The 19,452-nt window shown below is 36.1% G+C and overlaps 1 protein-coding gene across 3 annotated transcripts in view; it reads left to right on the forward strand.

Annotated features, from left to right (window-relative positions):
* The window catches only part of MINDY3 (MINDY lysine 48 deubiquitinase 3), a 107,153-nt gene extending 88,065 nt beyond the window's left edge, over positions 1 to 19,088 (forward strand). For all 3 annotated transcript variants that reach the window (XM_081087370.1, XM_081087371.1, XM_081087372.1), the window contains 4 exons: positions 5,516 to 5,588; positions 7,923 to 8,010; positions 14,909 to 14,980; positions 18,167 to 19,088. In XM_081087370.1, coding sequence (XP_080943496.1) covers positions 5,516 to 5,588; positions 7,923 to 8,010; positions 14,909 to 14,980; positions 18,167 to 18,316 — 383 coding nt within the window. In that variant the 3' untranslated portion in view covers positions 18,317 to 19,088. The remainder of the gene's footprint in view (positions 1 to 5,515; positions 5,589 to 7,922; positions 8,011 to 14,908; positions 14,981 to 18,166) is intronic.
* Positions 19,089 to 19,452: the final 364 nt, after the last annotated feature.

A 19,452-nucleotide genomic window follows, 5' to 3' on the forward strand; every position in this document is an offset into this window, starting at 1 on the left:
CTTGTGGCAGTTTGTAAATTCTTGAGAGCTGAAAGCACTCCAGTTGGTATCGGAGGCCTGGATTCAAATACCACCTCTGGTACTCATTAACTGTGTGATGTTAGGCAAGTTCATAACCTTAGTTTTCTCAGCTGTGAACTGGATTTAATATCCATATGATTATTCAAATACTCAATAAGTTGATCATGTTGTTGTTTTATAAAAAATTCAAAAATGCGTGACATAGAGCTTATTCAGTAATGTCCAAAGCTACAGGATTCTACATAGATGGAATTTGAAATAGACACAGGTTTTCACACTACACCTAATGGGTTTTTAAAATTTGTTTTCTTTTTTCTTTTTTATACTCTCCCCCTGGTAGAATTACATATAAAGAGGCAACCCTACTAGTATTTGAGCCAGGAATACATAGTTTGATTTAAAAGGAACCCCTTAAATACTATTTTTAAAGTGGCTAAAATATAGTTAGAGCCATGTTTTGTCTGAATGATTTCATTGTACTGTATTTTTTAATCTTTAAGAATAAGTTTACACTCTGGCTGGTGTGGCTCAGTTGTTGGAGTGTCAGCCTGCACACCAAAGGATTGCAGGTTTGATCTCCGGCCCTGGTCGGGGCATGTGCAGGAGGCAACCAATCGATGTGTGTCTCTCACATCAGTGTTTCTCTCCCCCTCTGCCTCCCTTCCTCCCTTCTACTATCTCTGCAAATCAATGGAAAAATAAATACTCAGGTGAGGATTAACAACAACAAGAATAATTTTACTTATAGATTGTTTCAATTATAGCAATCCTTAGATATTATCTAGAAATTGCCTTTTGTTTAACTCAGTCTTTTCTGTTCCTTTTAAATGATACATCTCTTTCTCTACTCTTTTATTTATTTATTTCTGTATTGATTAAGGTATTACATATGTGTCCTTATCCTCCCATTGCTCCCCCCCTCCCCCCCACTCATGCCCTCACTTCCCTGGTGTCTGTGTCCATTGGTTGGGCTTATATGCTGCATACAAGTCCTTTGTCTCCCCCCCTTACCCCCACCTTCTCCTACCTTCCCTCTGAGGTTTGAGGGTCTGGTCGATGCTTCTCTGTCTTTGGATCTGTTTTGGTTCATCAGTTTATGTTGTTCACTAGGGGCCCGGTGCACGAAATTCGTGCACTGGGTGTGTGGGGGGGGTGGGGAGTGTCCCTCAGCCCAGCCTGCCCCCTCTCACATACTGGGAGCCCTTAGGCATTGACCCCCCATCCCCTCCGATCGCCTGATCGGCCCCTTGCCCAGGCCTGAGGCCTCCGGCAGAGGTGTCAGGCCTGGGCAGGGGACCCCCAGCTCCCCGCGGTTGCAGGCTCCGCCCCTGCTCAGGCCTAACACCTCTGGCCTAGGCGTCCGGCCCAGGCAGCGGGGACCTGCAGTGGCAGCGGGGGGCGCCGCGATCGTGGGCTTCGCTTTAGGCCCAGGCAAGGGACCCCTAGCTCCTGGGACTGCCAGCGTCGACCGTGCCCAGCTCCCATCGCTGGCTCCACCCCTACTTCCTGCTATCACTGGCCAGGGCGGCAAAGGCGCCTGATTCTCTGATCATGGCTGGGGGGCAGGGCAAAGGCGGCCCCAGGGCCGCCTTTGCCCTGCCCTCCAGCTCTTAGCTCCCCCCTGGTTTTCCGATCACTGTCAGTGGCAGGGGGCTTCTTCCTGCTTTCCCTTTCGCCTCCCTGCATTGTGCCTACATATGCAAATTAGCCGCCATCTTGTTGGCAGTTAACTGCCAATCTTAGTTGGCAGTTAATTTGCATATAGCCCTGATTAGCCAATGAAAAGGGTAGCACCGTACGCCAATTACCATTTTTCTCTTTTATTAGTGTAGATTATATTCCACAAATGAGTGAGATCATGTGATATATATCTTTCGCTGACGCTTATTTCGCTTAGCATAATGCTCTCCAGGTCCATTCTATACTTTTGCTGCTTCCCTTTCCTCCCTTTTCACTGCCTTTCTTCATCTTGCTGTAATGTTGTCATCACTGTTTCTTTCATGCTGTCCCTGCCATAGTTTTTCTGTATCTTGCCACCATTTTTTGTTTGTTTTGCAATTTTTCCATCACATGATAGAAGTGGTTCTACAACACAGGCAATAAATTACTCACTTCTTTCTGAACTTCATATGTTCAATTCACAAAACTGTTTTTTTTTAAAAAACTATGGTGCCTGAACAGAGTAGTTTGTTGAAACTTGAAGTGAGGACTAGCTTGAATAATTAAATGTAACAAATGTTATTGAGCAGGTACTTGTGCTAGGCACCGTGGTAGGCCCTGGGCTTATGGAATCCCTGCCATTAAGGAGCTCCTCATCAATTGGGAGCCAGCTGAGCAAATGGCAGAGAAACCAAGGAAAGCTGAAATATGAAAATATCTTAACTTTGCCTAGGGGCAAAAAATCACGTATATGTTATTAAAATTTTAAAATAATAGGTAAAGTATAATACAACATTTAGTAAATATATAACAACTATTAATTATTTGACTAAAGTGGCATTAAGTTCTCCCTAACTAGCTCTTGGTTTTCTTTTCTATTCCCAAGAAGCTTTCACTCTCTCTTTACAGTGGTTTGGAAATGTTACAGTCTCAAATGTTTCGCCCCTTTCCCCCAGCCTCTTCAGAGGTTGTGTCTTGCCCTTTGTTAATTCCTGACATTTGCTTTCTTCCTGCAGCACCCAGTTTAGCTAGTGTCCCAGTTAAAACGGATCTGACAGGCTCCCCCTTCCGGCTGTTCCTTATATTCCCTAATCTTTCAGAACGGAACCCATGACTGGTACTTCTTTCTCTGTAAAATCGAACTCTGATTTCTGCACAATTATGAAATGGTTCTTTTACCCAGGAAATTACAAACTCACCTAACTAATTTTCACTCCCCTGCATCACTACTCCTTGCACTGAGCTATTTCTACTCTCAACTAGGAGGTTGGCACTTTTTGCAATCTGTTTGCTTGTTTAAAAACACACCAAAAAACCTATTTTTAAACATACAGCTTTTTCATCTTTTTCAAATGTTTGAAAGCACAATTTAACTGTATCCTAATATTTACACAGTACTTGCTTACCATCACAATTGCTGTGCCTCCTTTAGTTCTCCTCATTGCAGAACCCCCATTCCTCTAAGCTTAAGCTTATAAAAGTCCTTTTTATATTAATGTATTTAAGTTCTTACCCAGGCATTCAAGTTCTACTTTTTCTTTTAGTGCTTTTTTGGTGTGCTGACTAGTCAACCAATTGTATTCTCTTAGATTTCCTCTGCTGTTTTTTACTATGTGTTGAGGTCTTTATCATCATTGTGTCTGTATTTCAATATCTCTAATGAATCAGTTGACTAAATGCTAGTTTCATCTGGTTTTAGACTTAATGATTCTGTTCTTTTTCAAGAATTGTATCAAGAATTTTTCTTGGTAGGAATGATTAAAGAATAAAGTAATGCCAAAATAAACGTTTCAAAGAGATAAGCAGTTTCCAGATCTCCTCTTTCAATTGTGGGTAAAGTCTTTGAGGTATTGAGAAAATTATATTACAATCTCTGGTTTTAAAATACTGTATGTACAAAATGTAGAGTCACTGACTTATTATAGTTATTGTTGTACTCCAGAAAGTGTTTACAAGTTGTAAATCTCACACATACCTTAGAAATGTGTTGGGATATTTAAGCTTGAGGTCCTGTTTGAGCTAAGAAGAGCACTTTGTTGTTTTCCTAGCTGTTGTTTGTGTCTTTATCCAACCGATTAGTTCTTTCTGGGAGAGAGGGGACTGAGTCTGGGCTATGGCAAGAATAGATAAGGCTCTGCCATTCGCTGCTCCTGGAGACCAGGATAATTCCACTGCTTTTGTCAAATCAAGTGGATTCACATGACAGCCCACAAGCACAGACACCATTGTAGATAGTTGTTCCTGCCTGCTAGTGGCCAAATGAAGACTGTTTTGCATTCAGAGATGCTGAACTTTTGGCTGTGACTTAACTAAGCAAAACAAATACTTTTTTTCCCTACATTTCAAACTCATCAAAGTTAGGCTTACAAAGAATAAGTTCTTTATTTGCTCTACCTCAAACTACTGGTAACTTGACAAATTGGAATTATTCTAAACCTTTACTTTTTAAAATTCATTTAATTACCCTAAATGAATATTACCTAGCCTTTTACTCAAGGTCAGTCTATCTTCAAGTGGATAAGCATCTGCTTATGAAGTTTAATTGTCAAAGGTGGGGGGAAAAAAAAGGACACATATGTAATACCCTTTGTAATACTTTAAGCAATAAAAAAAAAGAAATACTTACAAAAAAACAAATATCCATATATGCAATATAAAATGTGCCTAAATAGGTAGATATAACACCCCTGAGGACAGACTGAATGACTGAGGGACAGGAATGTGAGAGAAGCTTAGCTTTCTCCACATACCCTTTTGTATCTTCTGGATTTTCTACCATGTGCATGTATTATATATTTATAGAACTAAAAATTTAAGTAAAAATAAAAAAGAAAACACCATTTTAAAATCATAACTACTTTATTCCTTTCTGATAGAGACAGAGGACATGCTACATCCTGAAAGCAGATACACTTTATTTTGTTATTTGATTGTGGAAGCAGGGCTTTTGGACATCTTGTTCTCCATGACATGATTTTTTTTTTTAAGTGTCTAATCCCTGAAAAGGATATTGTGTTAGAAGTTTATTTAAAGCTGAGACAGTCTTCAGGAATGAGTAAATGGGTAGAAGAACTCAGGCACTGTACATTTAAGGGAATAAGCAACTTGTTTGTTCAAAACTACTGTTCTTTCACACTGTTCTGCAAGCTTTTTGTGTGTGTCACATTCTATTGCATCATTAGAGTTTGAGCCATTTGCTAGTGCTATTTCCTTATCAAGCCCAAGAAAAGGATTATTTTTCTTAGGCTAGTCTTTATCACCATTTGATTTACTTTGCACTTCAACTTTTAATTTTTTCCCATTAAATCTACAGCTTTTATTTAAATCAAGGCTGTTATAAGGATATCTTTTCTTGTTCTTATATTGTCAGTTTTCTAAATATCAGTGAAACGTTGACATTCTTCAAAAACTTAAATAACATTGTGATGAAAGGAATATATTGAAGATAAAGAATTATTTTAACTTGATTTCTTAAAGGAAATTTAAAGGTTTACATTGTTTGTTGAAAGATACACCTAATTACTAAATATTTGTTATATGTGGAAACAAACTTCTATCATTTAAATTTGTAAGCCTGTTTCAAGAAGCAATTTGGCTTTAAGGTTTCCTTCAAGTTCTCAGAAACTAACCTTGAAAATAAATCTTTACCTATGTGCCCCAGAAAACTAATATAAGAGAATGTCTAATAATATTAGGCATTGTAGCTAAATAACCTTAATAAGCTGTTCTTAACTCTTTACATACATTTTATATGATTTTTCACTGGAATATGATCAGTAGTAATAGCATTTCTTGAAGTAAACTCATAATCCAGGTTGTTTCCATTTCCCCCTAGATAACGGATTCATACCTGATTCACTTCTAGAAGATGTGATGAAAGCGCTGGACCTTGTTTCAGATCCTGAATAGTAAGTAAATAGGAAGTATTATTTAACCAACTCAAAAATTCCATTTAATTTAAAATATACACAGTTTTGCTTTTTAAAAAAATCTAAACCTGCATATATGAAGCATAGTACTTTATATAAAGCAAAGATTTAGGAATAAATCAGACTAATCAGTATTGACAAACTTGCCATACTAAAAATGAGCTTTCCTTCCCACTATTCCTACTATGTATGCACTTATCCTGCTGAAAATGTGCTAAAATATAAATGTCATTTTTTAACAAACTAAATATGTCTTTTTCTCACTGAAACCTTTTCCATTTAAAAAATTTTTTGCCCATATCTTTAGTAGCTTCAGTGAGAGTCGTGACAGTTCTGTATAATGTCTATATTGCTAGCCCGTGAACATCTCTATGTGATTAACCAGTTAACTGCAACACGTCCAAAACGGAAACCATCATTGCGTCTGTAGACGCTTGTGGCATTCAAAGGGTTAAACTAACTGAGCCGAAACCTTGTAAGAGACACAGAATATCACAGAATATAATTTTTCAGTACTGAAAGTATCAAAGTATTGACTAACAATATTATATCACTGTCTTCAGTCTCACTGTTATATTTGCACATTTGCTGCATCTATCACTTCTTCCATAAATTTGGGATCTTTATTATGCATGAGCACAAACTGCTTCTTCTTAAGTGGATACATATCTTGATTAAATATGGAAATAAAATAAAGATCACCTATGATGTACACTAACTTTTGTTTTACCTGCACAAGTTGTTTTTCTTCTGAAAAAAATTTTTTGGCAATGAACAAACTAGCTTACAAAACATTTAAGGAAAGGATTCAGCAAAAACAATGTAAAATATATTGATGCACATAGTTTTTAAAACTTGACCATATTTTGTTTTTAAATAAATCAGGTGTGTTTTCTTTGAAAGTATGAAATGCATATATACATTTACAAACTAATCTCATCTGAATTAATATCTGAGTCTTACTACTTATAGCTATGATGTTACCCATTCTTAACAGACATAATTGCTGTTTCCAACTTAAAAGAATTGAACTAGTCCAATAAATGGAAAAATAGTAATTAATGTATTTCCTCTAAACTGATTTCCAAATGGAGATCATCTTTTTTTCATTGTCTTAATTTGCAAAAGAGAATTGAACTCCGGTATTTTTGGTTACTGATAATTCTTACTATAGGAAGGAGGGAAAAAAAGGAAAAGTGATTTTTTTTCAATTTTTACATAGGTTAATTTTTCTTCTTTCCTTAAAATACATAGCATACCTTGAATTATAAAGTTAGTATAATTTAGTCAGATTGTCTTTCTAGAAGTAGCTAAAAGATTAGACTCAGTTATTCACTCTGTATTTTGGTATGGTTTATAATACATGATAGCCCATAAATTAACAGGGCCAAATTTAGGATCAATAAATTAGATGGATTATATACAGTGTGACCTTACCTTCATTTGTTTCATGTCATAACTCCTGCTCTTACTCAGACCCTTTAAAATGTCACATCCTTTGCATGTTTAATAATCAGGCGTATTTAACTTGGCATTTTTAGTTTGGGAGATAACATGGAGAATGAAAAATTTCTTTTCAGAAAGTTTTCATTTTAAAAACCCTTCCAACTGCAGTCTGCTTTTTTCTTTGCCTTCTTTTTAATCACACATAATACCTTTCACCAGCCTTGGCTACACCTACATGGTAAGAGCTGTGCAAAGCACTATCTAGTTTAGGCTGCTACTAGACAATCAAGTATATACCACTTATAATTCACTATACCTTAGTCTTTGAGAATTATCTTACCTCTGTAAACTTCAAGTTACATTGCCTAAGAATTTTAAGCTTCCACCTCAATTGGTTCTGGAAAGCTTTTTAGGAGATGTTTTTGATGCACCATTTCCTTTTGACCCTGTTTCTTTTTCTCCTTGAGCTTAAAATAAACATTTTTAAGTTAAATGCCTCATTTGATTGTTAAATTTAGGCATACCTATGAAGCAAAGAGAATTTGCCTTTGGGGGATTATAAGTCTGTGCTTAGAAGCCTAAATTTTTAAATTACTTTACCTAATAAGGAACAGTATTCCAAAGTCATCGTCATAATTTAAATTCTAAATAGTAACAGATTACTCTGGTTTAAAAATAACCAAGTTTTGGCAAATCAGATGTCATTCCTGTGTATTTGTCATTAAGAGGCTAAAAAGAACAGTTCTTAAGATTTTTGGCAGTCAGCGTGTTATAGTACCAGTAATTTAATCATCAAAGAAGAAAAATAAGCTTTTTTTCCTTTGTTACCCACTGTTTTTTTGTGTGTTTTTTTTTCTCTCCCCGCAGTATAAATCTCATGAAGAATAAATTAGATCCAGAAGGATTAGGAATCATACTATTGGGTCCATTTCTTCAAGAATTTTTTCCTGATCAGGTAATGTAATTGAAGAAATGTTTTGTCCTATTGGGATGATCATCTGTGATTGTTTTAGCACTTTTCCTACTCACTTAAAATGTTCTAACATGTAGATATGAGACTAAAAAAGCAGTATTGTGTAAATACTTTGCTGTTACAGAGAGGATTGAAGGGTATGTATGTGCCAATATAGTAATACAGAACTTTGAAGTAGAGAACCAGTGAAATATAGTGTATACTCCAATATGTACACATAATGATACTGCTTTTATAAAGAAAGGACAAAATTCAGAAGTATGGGGAGTAAAAAGAGAAAGATCTTTATCCATTCCCACCCGTTTTCCTTCTCTTAGGTAACTAGTGTCAATAGATTGGTATGTATCTTTTTAGAAGTTTCTAAATACTAGAAAAAAGGTAAATGAGCCTATATGAAGTGAGAGTACTGCTAGTGAACCTAAGTTCCAGGAGACTTAGGTGAGTCGAAGAAAAACCTTTGAGTGGAGCTGTGCTGTTTCATGTTGGGACATGTCTTCCATTAGGCTCCGATAGCTTCTCAGTTAATAAGAAACTATGCTACTCTCAATACTCTTTTAGGTTATGTCTGTGTCCTTGGAAAGCCAATTCTACAGCCTACATCTGTCTTTTGTGTTTCTTATTTTAAAAATATATTTTATTGATTTTTTACAGAGAGGAAGGGAGAGGGATAGAGAGTTAGAAACATCAATGAGAGAGAAACATCGATCAGCTGCCTCCTGCACACCCCCCACTGGGGACATGCCCGCAACCAAGGTACTTGTCCTTGACCGGAATCGAACCTGGGACCCTTCAGTCCACAGGCCAATGCTCTATCCACTGAGCCAAACTGGTCAGGGCGTGTTTCTTATTTAAGTGGAGGAGTTACCATAAACCAAATTATTTAGCTAGGGACATTGTGATCATTTCGTTAGATATCAGCATAGTTTAAAGTTCATTGTTTCTGTTCTACCTCTATTATAAAAGAGATGTGTTGTCAAGTAGAAAAATATCCAAAATTTATAAAGAACTCATACAACTCAACACCAAACAAACAAATAATTCAATTAAAAAATGGGTTGAGGACCAATAAGACATATAAATGCCAACAGAAATATGAAAAGATGCTCAACTTCACCAGCTATTAGGGAAATACAAATTAAAACTACAATGAGATACCACCTCACACCTGTTAGGAATGGCTGTTATCAATAAGAGAGGAAATAAGTGTTGGAGAGGGTGTGGAGAAAAGGAACCATCATTCATGGCTGGTGGGAATGTAAACTGGTACAGACATGGAACACAGTATGAACCTTACTCAAAAAATTAAGAATAGAGTTAACTATATGACCTAGCAGTCCCTCTTATGGGTATCTCCCCCCAGAAGTTGAAAACATTTATTTGCAAAGATATGTGCACCCCTATGTGCATTGCAGAATTATGATTCATGGTGGTCAAGACACGGAAACAATCAAAATGTCTTTTGATAGATAATTGGGTAAAGAGGATGTGGTGCATATACAATTGAATACTACTCAGCCATAAGAAAAGATGAAATATGGATGGACCTTGAGAATATCATACTAAACGAAATAAGTCAGTCAGAAAAAGCTAAGAACCATTTGATTTCACTCATGTGGGATATAAAACTGAAAGTCATAATCATAGACAACAGTATGCTGGTTACCAGAGGGAAGTGGGGTGGTGGGATAGTAAAGGGTTAAGGGTACCAAATATATGGTGGTGCCCTATATGATTTGACTTTGGTGGGCATACAATGCAATATACTGATCATGTATCATAGAAATGTACACTTGAAACCTATATTATCTTATTAACCAACTAGAGGCCCAGTGCACAAAAATGTGTGCACTCGGGGGGAGGGGGGGTCCATCAGCCCGGCCTGTGCCCTCTCACAGTCTGGCACCCCTCAGGGATTGATCACCTGTGGGCTTAGGCCCGCTCCCCGGGGGATTGGGCCTAAGCTGGCAGTCAGACATCCCGCTGGCAGCCCGGGAGCCCTTGGGGGATGTCCACTTGCCAGCGGGGAGCAGGCCAAAGCTGCAGTCGGACATCCTTAACGCTGCTGAGGAGGTGGGAGAGGCTCCCCCCACCACCGCTGTACTGGCAGCCATCAGCCTGGCTTGTGACTGAGCAGAGCTCCCCCTGTGGGAGCGCAGTGACCACCATGAGGCAGCTCCTGCATTGAGCGTCTGCCCCCTGGTGGTCAGTGTGTGTCATAGTGATCAGTCATTCCCAGTCATTTTGCGGTTAGGGTCAATTTGCATATTACCCTTTTATTATATAGGATAGAGGCTTGGTGCATGGGTGGGGGCCAGCTGTTTGCCCTGAAGGGTGTCCTGGATCAGGGTGGGGGTCCCACTGGGGTGCCTGGCCAGCCTAGATGAGGGGCTGATGGCTGTTTGCAGCTGGTCACACCCCCTTCAGGGTAGGGGTCCCCACTGTGGTGCCTGGCCAGCCTGGGTGAGGGACTGAGGGCCGTTTTCAGGCTGGCCAAGCCCCCCGGTGACGGAAGCCCCCAGCCTCTCCTTTTTTTCTTATTTATTCTGGGATTTATTTACCTTCTATAATTGAAACTTTGTTGCCTTTAGTGGAGCTGAGAGCTGGCTCCTGCCCACTCCAGCTCTGAGGCCACAGACAGCTGAAAGCAGGTATCTTGGGTTTATTTACCTTCTATAATTGCAACTTTGTTGCTTTGAGTGGAGCTCACAGCCAGGCCGGGGCAGGGGGGAAGCTTGGCTTCCTCCATCACTGGAGCAAACAAGCCTCCTGCTCGCTCCGGCTCCGTGGCTGCCGGCCGCCATCTTGGTTGGGTTAATTTGCATACATTCGCTCTGATTGGCTGGTGGGCATGGCTTAAGGCATAGAGAAGGTATGGTCAATTTGCATGTTTGTCTTTTATTAGATTAGATGTCTCCCCAATAAATTTAAATTAACAAAAAGAAAAATAACAGTGATAGGAAGAAAATGTCAAGATAAAATTATTAAATTTCAAGATATAATTGTTAATTTGAGGTTTCAGATTTAAATTATCTTTAACAGTAGACAATATTATTAACATTTAATCTTGGTAATTAAAAAAGAAAAAGGAACCCATATTTTTAAAACTGGTCTCTGTTATGGTTACTGTGAATAAAGAAAGTGAGGTAAAATTCAAAAAGTAACTAAGGATTTCACAATATAGCTATTAGACTTTTAAACTTTTTTTGTAAATGCTTTATGAAAAAATAGATTCTTTTTTCTGATATTGTTAGCAAGACTCTTGGATTGTCATGCCGTTTGTTCATATTCCAACTGCTAGGGGTTTTTTTTAAAGTTATTTTTTGGAATCTAATGCTGTGTTTTAGATATCTTAATAAATGTTTAATAAATTTTAGCATTTTAAACTTTTTTGAGACAATGATATTAATTTTACTTTTAATTTATTTCAAGGCTGCTGTGAGAACATTTTAGAGAAATTACATGATACTGCTTATAATTATTCTAAGAACTTAATAGTTCAAGAAATTAATTTTTTAATTTTAGTATTCCTTGAAGTAATTAAAGAGAATTCTGGACCCCTTCTCTTTTTCCATTTGATTATTCTGTTTGTTCTCTCCAAGTTCATGCCTTACTGCTTGCTTATTTCCTGTTATTATTCTCCTCAACAAACTCAGCATCTGAACCTGACTCATCTCATTGCCCCTGTGTAGTTCATGCTCTTTCCTCAACCAATGCATGTGATTCTGCTCTTGGTTCCCTGTAGAGCAGTGGTTTCTCAAAGTGTGGTCTCCAAGAACTTGTTAGAAATGCAAATTCTAAGGTCCTTCCAGACCTAGTGAAGCAGAAGCTTTGGTGGTAGGGCTCAGCAGTGGGTTTGAACATACCCTCCAGAGGATTCTGATGTGATGTGCCAAAGTTTGAGACCCACTGGACCTGTCATTCTTACCTACTCACACCCTGTAAGAGTTCAGACCTCTCAGTGTCACAGAATGTTTCTGACCAGAGCTCATACTGAAACCCAAAATATGGTCAGGTCCAAGCTCTTTGTCTTGTAAAACCAAAGAATGGATTCACGGACAAAAATGATGGGAAGAAAACAAAATTTATTGGGGGGTGGAAACAAAGCTTCGGGTTTAGGGGGAGAGTCGGGAGGGATATACGAACTTACTGCAGCAGGAAGGGGACCCAAAATGGTTACCTGCTCTTGGTCTAGGGATATTCATATACCCTGCTAGCCTTTTTTTTTTTTTTTTTTAAAGAGAAGAAAGACTTTATTTTATAAATTAAATTCTTTATTGTTGAAAGTAGTATATATGTCTCCTTTTCCCCCCGTTTACCTCTCCCGGCCCCCAGCACATAGCCTTACCTGCTAGCTTTTGATTGATCCCTTCAAGGAATTCTGGCAATATCCAATTATATCAAAGTTCAAGTTCCCACCTGTGGGAGAAACTGATTGAGGACTGCCACTTCAGGTTTTGAGGTGACAACACTGTTCCCTCCCAGTTGGGTTCCACCTAGCTAGTTCTAGGTCCTTTGTTTGCCTCCACATGGTCCCTGCCCTGACTGTCTACCTACCTCTGTTTTTCTATCTCAATACCACTGATGTCCTCTTTCTCAATAGTCACAAAATGTAAATAGACTCTATCCTTCATTTTGGCCAATTATTCATATACTGCTTTGTACCTAACAGACCACTATAGTAAACATTTAATCACCAGGAATATATTAAGTAAAGTTATAAAACTAGTCAGAGGGACAGGACAGCAAGGAAAATATTTTAACTTTAGTAATCTTTACAGATGCTTAAAGTAGGTGCTACGGAAGTGCATTTCTTTGCTATGAGAGAGAAGCGGGGGAAGATACTTGAAATACTCATAAGCATTTCAAGGCAATTTGTTTATAATAGAACAGCAGATGCAGCTACCATGTATTAAGCATGCACTATGCTCCAGGCACTATGTGCTTTATAAATTAGGTAATATTTTTCCCCATTTTGGCAATGAGGAAATTTAGGATTATAGAACTTAAGAAATTGTTTAAAGTCATACAGCTAGTAAGTGGCTGAAACAAGAGTCTAATGTTGATCACCTGACCCCAGAGACAACATTTTACCACTGTGTCAAACTACCTTTTGATATTTCAGTATTTTATGCCAGCTGTTAATGACTGGAACTAGAGAATATAAATTGTATTCAATATTTATATTGTAAATTAAAGTACATTAACTCTGAAAATCAACAGCCAAATTATTTATCTAAGTAACTAATTCCATTGATTCATGTATACAGTTGAGAAAATGATTAAATAAATTGTTGATTTTTCTATTTGTTGTGAAGCATTTTGAGTAGGATACAAAAAAGTTATAAGAGAGCTTGGATTTTAGTTGCAAATACAAGAATGAAAAGTTAAAAAATTGAAAATTTAAATTATTTTTCAAAATAACAACTGAAGAGATGCAAAGTAGAATATGATTCTTTTCCAAATTAATTTTTGAAAAAAATTATTGTTATAAAGGTCCCAAATTATAAACAACCTAACTAGTGTGTTCAAGAAAAACTTTGCAGAAACAGCCTTGAACAAGGTCTTGAAAATGAAAGGAGAGAGAAAGGCATTTGAGAATATGCAAAGAGCCAAAAACAAAAGATCTTTTCATGGGAAAATGAGTAACATATTCACCTAAAATGAGAATTCAGAAAGGTGAGTAGTTGTAGATAAGACTGAAAAGGTAGATTAGGTCTTATATTGTAGGAGTCTTGCTTGCAAATCACAGAACCTCAGCCTGAACTGACTTAAGTGGGAGGGGTGGTTATGAATAGGAAGGAGTAGCTCAGAGGATTTGAAGAAGCATCAAAAGCAACAACACTAGGTCTTCTAAGACTGGGCAGTCTCTCCATCTTATATCTTTCCTCTCTCCGGAGTAGTTGCATTCTCTCAGCGTATTTTTTTCAGTTGCCAACAGCTCTCTTCCCTTAGTTACAATTGGAAAATTCCAAGGAGGGATACTCGTCCAGCTAAGTCACATTCCCATCCTTATATCAATCAGATGTGTCCAGGAAGACAAGGGATAGGCCCAGGACAACAGCCACAGGCCCCGAGGGAAATCATTGGAGCCAGGCACCTTCAGTGGCACCAGACCATTCATTCATTGATGCCTTGAATGCTAGGTTAAGAGAGTTGAAAACTTGATCTTTAGCTAACCAAGAATCAAGTGTTAAGACAGTAGGAATAATATAATTAGTTTTTCTGAAAGTTTAGTATAATGATCTATACAATATCCTTTCTTTTTTGAATGTTGTTAAAGTCTCTAACCACTAATTATGTTTTCATTTCTTACGATGCTTGCTATTTTCACCACTTAATAGTTCTCAATACTCAAATGATATTGGGGGGATGGAAACCCCTAATTTAATACAGTGGTCCAAATTGGAAGTATTGGTACATGTATGTTTGTGGTCTGAGTAAAAGTAATATTTCTGTTCTTTCACACTTATTGAGAGGAGCAAATTATATACAACCAGAAAAAAAATCAGAGATAACATTTTAGGAAAGAATTTTGTGTTTTAGAACCTTGTTCTTTAAAAAGAAGTTAATGTAATACATGCACAGGGTATTGCAGAAGTATTTTTGTGTTTTAGACCTTGTTCTCTAAAAAAGTTACAGTTAATACATGCACAAAAATCAACACTTTCCTACTTTCCTGCCTCTTCCCAAGAAGCAACTCTCTCAGCTTTTAGATTTCCTGGTAGTTAACTGTATAAATTTAAGTTTCTTGTTTTATCAAATGATTTCCCCATCAAAGGATGAGGATTTCAGAAACTTGCATTTTATTTTCAATTGCTAATTATAAATTGCCTGATATAAAGATATAATTTAAAGTTTTAAAGTACTTTATTTCTAATAGGGCTCCAGTGGTCCAGAGTCTTTTACTGTCTACCACTACAATGGACTGAAGCAGTCAAATTATAATGAAAAGGTATGATAATTCATTCACATAGTGATTTGTCTTCACCTGGGTTGATAAAATAAATATATGAATGTATGACAATGTTTGATTCTCACAAAATTGTTGCCTAAGGAGATTATTCCAAGAGTCTCTACTATTAAAAGATATTTTAGAACAGGTCATATTTTGATTTAACCAATATATGGTACACTGAGATTTTCATTGGAATTTTTGGAGTAATAGTTTCACTGTGACAAAATAACTATATCTCTGTGCATGTTGTTATCCTTGACCATGTGGATATTACTAAATCAACATTATAGTTTAGTCCAGTGAAAGTTACTGATCAATTCATGTGAAGAAAGGGGTAATAGATTTTTGATGAGAAAAATATTTTTAAATGATTTAAATTAATAACCATAATAGTTTAGTTAACACTTATGGATCATTTCTCTGGAATTGTATTAAGTACTTTGTTTTATCTAAAGTTTCCTTCCACCCTATGAAGTAAGTATGGTCTGTATATTCCCATTTTACAGAAGAGGAAACTGAAGCACAGAGAGGTAAGCACCTTGCTAAGGTCGAACAATCAGTTAAATGGCAGAGCTGGGAATGAAACTTAGTCTACCTTGGAGCCTGCCTTCTTACCCACTATGCTTTGTTGCTTTCCTTTTTGAGTGAATCATTGAAAAAGGCACCAAGGTGACTAATTTCCCATGTACTCACCTGGTTTAATCCAAAAGTTGGTCTCACTGATATACCCTTTTGAATTAAATATTAGCTTTGTCTACATATATCATATATCTGTTATGTTTGCATGGTTTTCAGGTAGCAATCACAGTAGATATATATATAACTAATATTAGAAGGAGTGGAGTGAGGCCTAACACGTTTTTTCATTTGAAACAATCATGCTGGTTTCATAATTATCTAAATTGAGGATGGCTATAGAAAATAGATTGTAATGTACACTTAATACATAATTTTAGTTAGAGCAAATAAAAAACTGAGACTTATATTCCTAACAAAATATAAATTAGATGTGTTATTAAATTAGGTCTAACGATCACTTCACGAGAAAATAATTTATTGATATATACATAGTAAAATAATATAAATTTGATAATAAAACTTGGATGCTATTTCCTGATGTATTAATGAGTGCTTCATCTAGATTTTGAAATTTTACATAGCCTTGTAATAGGAGGTACTTTAGAATCACTACTCACCCACACAATCCCTGCAAGGTAGGTCAGTCAAATATTATCCATATTTTACAGATGAGGCATCTGAGACAGGGAGATTAAGTGACTCACCCAGGGTCACACAGGAAGTCACTGGCAGAGCAGGGATTGGAACTGAGTTCCTGATTCCCAATCCTGTCCATGGTCACGCTACCTGTATATAGTAAGTTCATATCATGCTCATGACAAGCATCTGACATACTAACAAAAAGATCAGAAATCAAAGATGAAATATTCTCGTGGCAATAGTGTAAGAATATAAAGCAAAGCATGTATGTCATTAAGTTGCAGGGGTATGATGCTATGAAGTTACTTAGGTGCTAGAAATATGGTGGACTATCTAATAAGATACTATTCAAAATATCTGAGGAAACAAAGGGAGAAAGCTGGCCAAGTGGGAGGGAGTGTGATCCAGCAGCTGGCACAAGCTCTCGGCCACAGAGGTAGGCACAGTGCTTTGCCCAGGCAGCTCTGCTGGAAACAGAATAAAGTTTTTCTCATGCTCACCTGCCAGTTTATATTTGATACGATCATTGCCACTGCATATAAAGTACCCGGTTAGTTTTACATATCAACCTTTCTCTTTGATTTTTTTTTCTATCCTGACATCCTTTTTAATTTTCTAGCATGATTTTTCATGCAGCTAAGTAGAATAACTTGAGTTGTATTCTTTGTAGACAATGTTTTAAAAAAGAAAGTTTTACTGGGGGGGGGGGGGGAGAGTTAAAAAGCATGAGTTGTAGTTTTAATTGTAAATTTATTTTATCAAAACTAGAAACAAACTAATATATTAACCAAAATTTAAAAAAATGTATTTCACTTTAAAGTATGTCTTTAGAGCTTCCTAAGAAAGGAGTAGATTCATGAAACCAAATTATCTGACCTATTAATATAACATGCTCTATTCCTATATTTAATGTGTCTTTTAAGGAAATGCCTATTTAAGGTTAATGATGTGATTTCTTTTGGTTCCTTAGTCAAATAGTTTATGACTTTTATATTGGAAGGCCATAATTGCAATCATGCGTATCAGCCATTGAATATGTAAAAATCAGTATATGTACTTTGAAAGAAGGCACTCTAAATCTATTCCTTTTAAATTATACAATCAGTTTCCCTTGGACAAAAAGAAATTAATGACTGAATGGCTTAATATACACAGTGAGCCCTTATAATAAGTCAGGGCTCACATAGATACTTCTAAAAGATTATTATTATAAATTAATCAGAGTAAAATATTTTTTGATACCCACCTTCCAGCTTATATTTGATATGATCATTGTCACTACATATAAAGTACCTGGTTAGTTGTATATGTCAACCTTTCTCTTTGATTTTGTTTCTGTCCTGACATCCTTTTTAATTTTTTCTCCATAATTTTTCATGCAGTACAAAGTACAGTCATGAGAAGTATTTCAGAAATATTTAATACAATCAATCGCAAATTTCATTGGCAGACATTCAAATTGCTTTTAGCTCTGGAAACTTATTGCTTAAATTGAAAAAAGAAAATTAAGTCTGTAGAATATAGAGCTATATTTTTATTGTATCTTTTTATTTTGTGAGGCAACATGATCATCTAAGAGCCTCAATATTAAAACAGTAGGAACTATATATATTGTTATATAATTTCTTCCAAGTGACATATGTTATTTGAAGAATGAATTTTCTCTTATCAGAAACAGTGTGCTTCCAGATTTTTAAGTGCTTTTTCTTGTCATAAACTTACAATCTAAAAACCAACTGGTCATCTAGCAGTTAAATCTGTATCTCCATCTTGTTTCCATATTTTCATGTTAATCAATAAATAGATACTCTTGCTCATAATTTCTGTCATAATAAAATTAGATATAAAGTTTCACATGAAATAATATGCAGTGCCTTATTTGCTAGCCTATGAAAAATTTTGTATCCCTCATAAACATTTGCTGAGAATATTGATTTACCTAAGTCACTTTATTTTGTTCAACAGGTCATGTATGTGGAAGGGACCGCAGTTATTATGGGTTTTGAAGATCCCATGCTACAAACAGATGACACTCCTATTAAACGCTGTCTTCAAACCAAATGGCCATACATCGAATTACTCTGGACCACAGATCGCTCTCCTTCACTAAACTGATTTGCATAAGTATTTAAAAGGAAGATTGTAATAGCAGATGTTGAAAGAGGGTTGTAAGACTGGCAATTGGCTATACACTGGTATCACTGACTAATTGTAAATAACATAAGAACACATTTTCAGTGTTTAAGATATGTTTAAATTATTTATGTTAAGATTTACCCTATTTTAACTCTGTGTGAAATTTACTAGCAAAATTAAGCTTTAATCAAAGTTCACCACTTTTGCAGTTGGATAATTGGTCATTTATCAAATTACAAATATTTAATACTACAGCATTTGTATATTGAGTATCAAAGTTACTATTTATAAACAATATATTATATTGTTTAAATGATTCTGGCTTGCAATATATCAGCTTCCATATTTAAATGCAGAGTTAATTTTTATTTCTTTTTAAAAAATCTGTTTCCCATTAGAAATACTAATAAATAACAAATTATCAACTTGGATCTTTTGACAATTGGCTTAGCTCTGGCATGTTTATAAAAAGTAGAAACTATAAAGGAACATTACCGTTTATTCACAGATATATAGAGAATGTATTTTTTAAAAAGATAGTAAAGAGAATCTGTTTAATAGTCTTAACACTGTTAACTCTTACTGTATTGCCAAATACACTCTTCTAAACTTGTCCCAACAGCCCTGTAAGCCAGGTTTTTTTGTAAATTTATAAATATGATAAATGCATGAAAACATCTGTTATTAGTATATTGCATTATTTATTATGATCCTAGTGGATGGCCTAAATAAACACTTTTCTTTAAATGTACCTTTGCATAATTTTTTTATAGTAGTGTCTCAGGATAAGTAAATTCTTTTAAATGTTTCTGCCAAGTAACCCTGAGCACAGCATAGAACAATTGCCTAATGGAGTCATATACCACCTTGGAAAGGAAACTAAATCTTACGGTTACCTAAGAGCTCTGTAACTCACCTAGCTAGAAGCACCAGAACCTGGGTGGCATCTGTCTGTACCAGTGGACAAAAATACAGAAGCCTCATCTTGTTTATTTTAGAGAGAGAATTTACTTTATTCTGATAGGTCTGTTGCCTAGCAATTTGAAAATTGTATAGCCAGAAGATACTTTCTTTCCATTACTTTCAAGGTAGACAATTGTTTAGTACCTTAGCAA

The sequence above is a fragment of the Myotis nattereri genome (genome assembly GCF_964212035.1).
Source record: "Myotis nattereri genome assembly, chromosome: 1".
NCBI classification, from domain to species: Eukaryota; Metazoa; Chordata; class Mammalia; order Chiroptera; family Vespertilionidae; genus Myotis; species Myotis nattereri.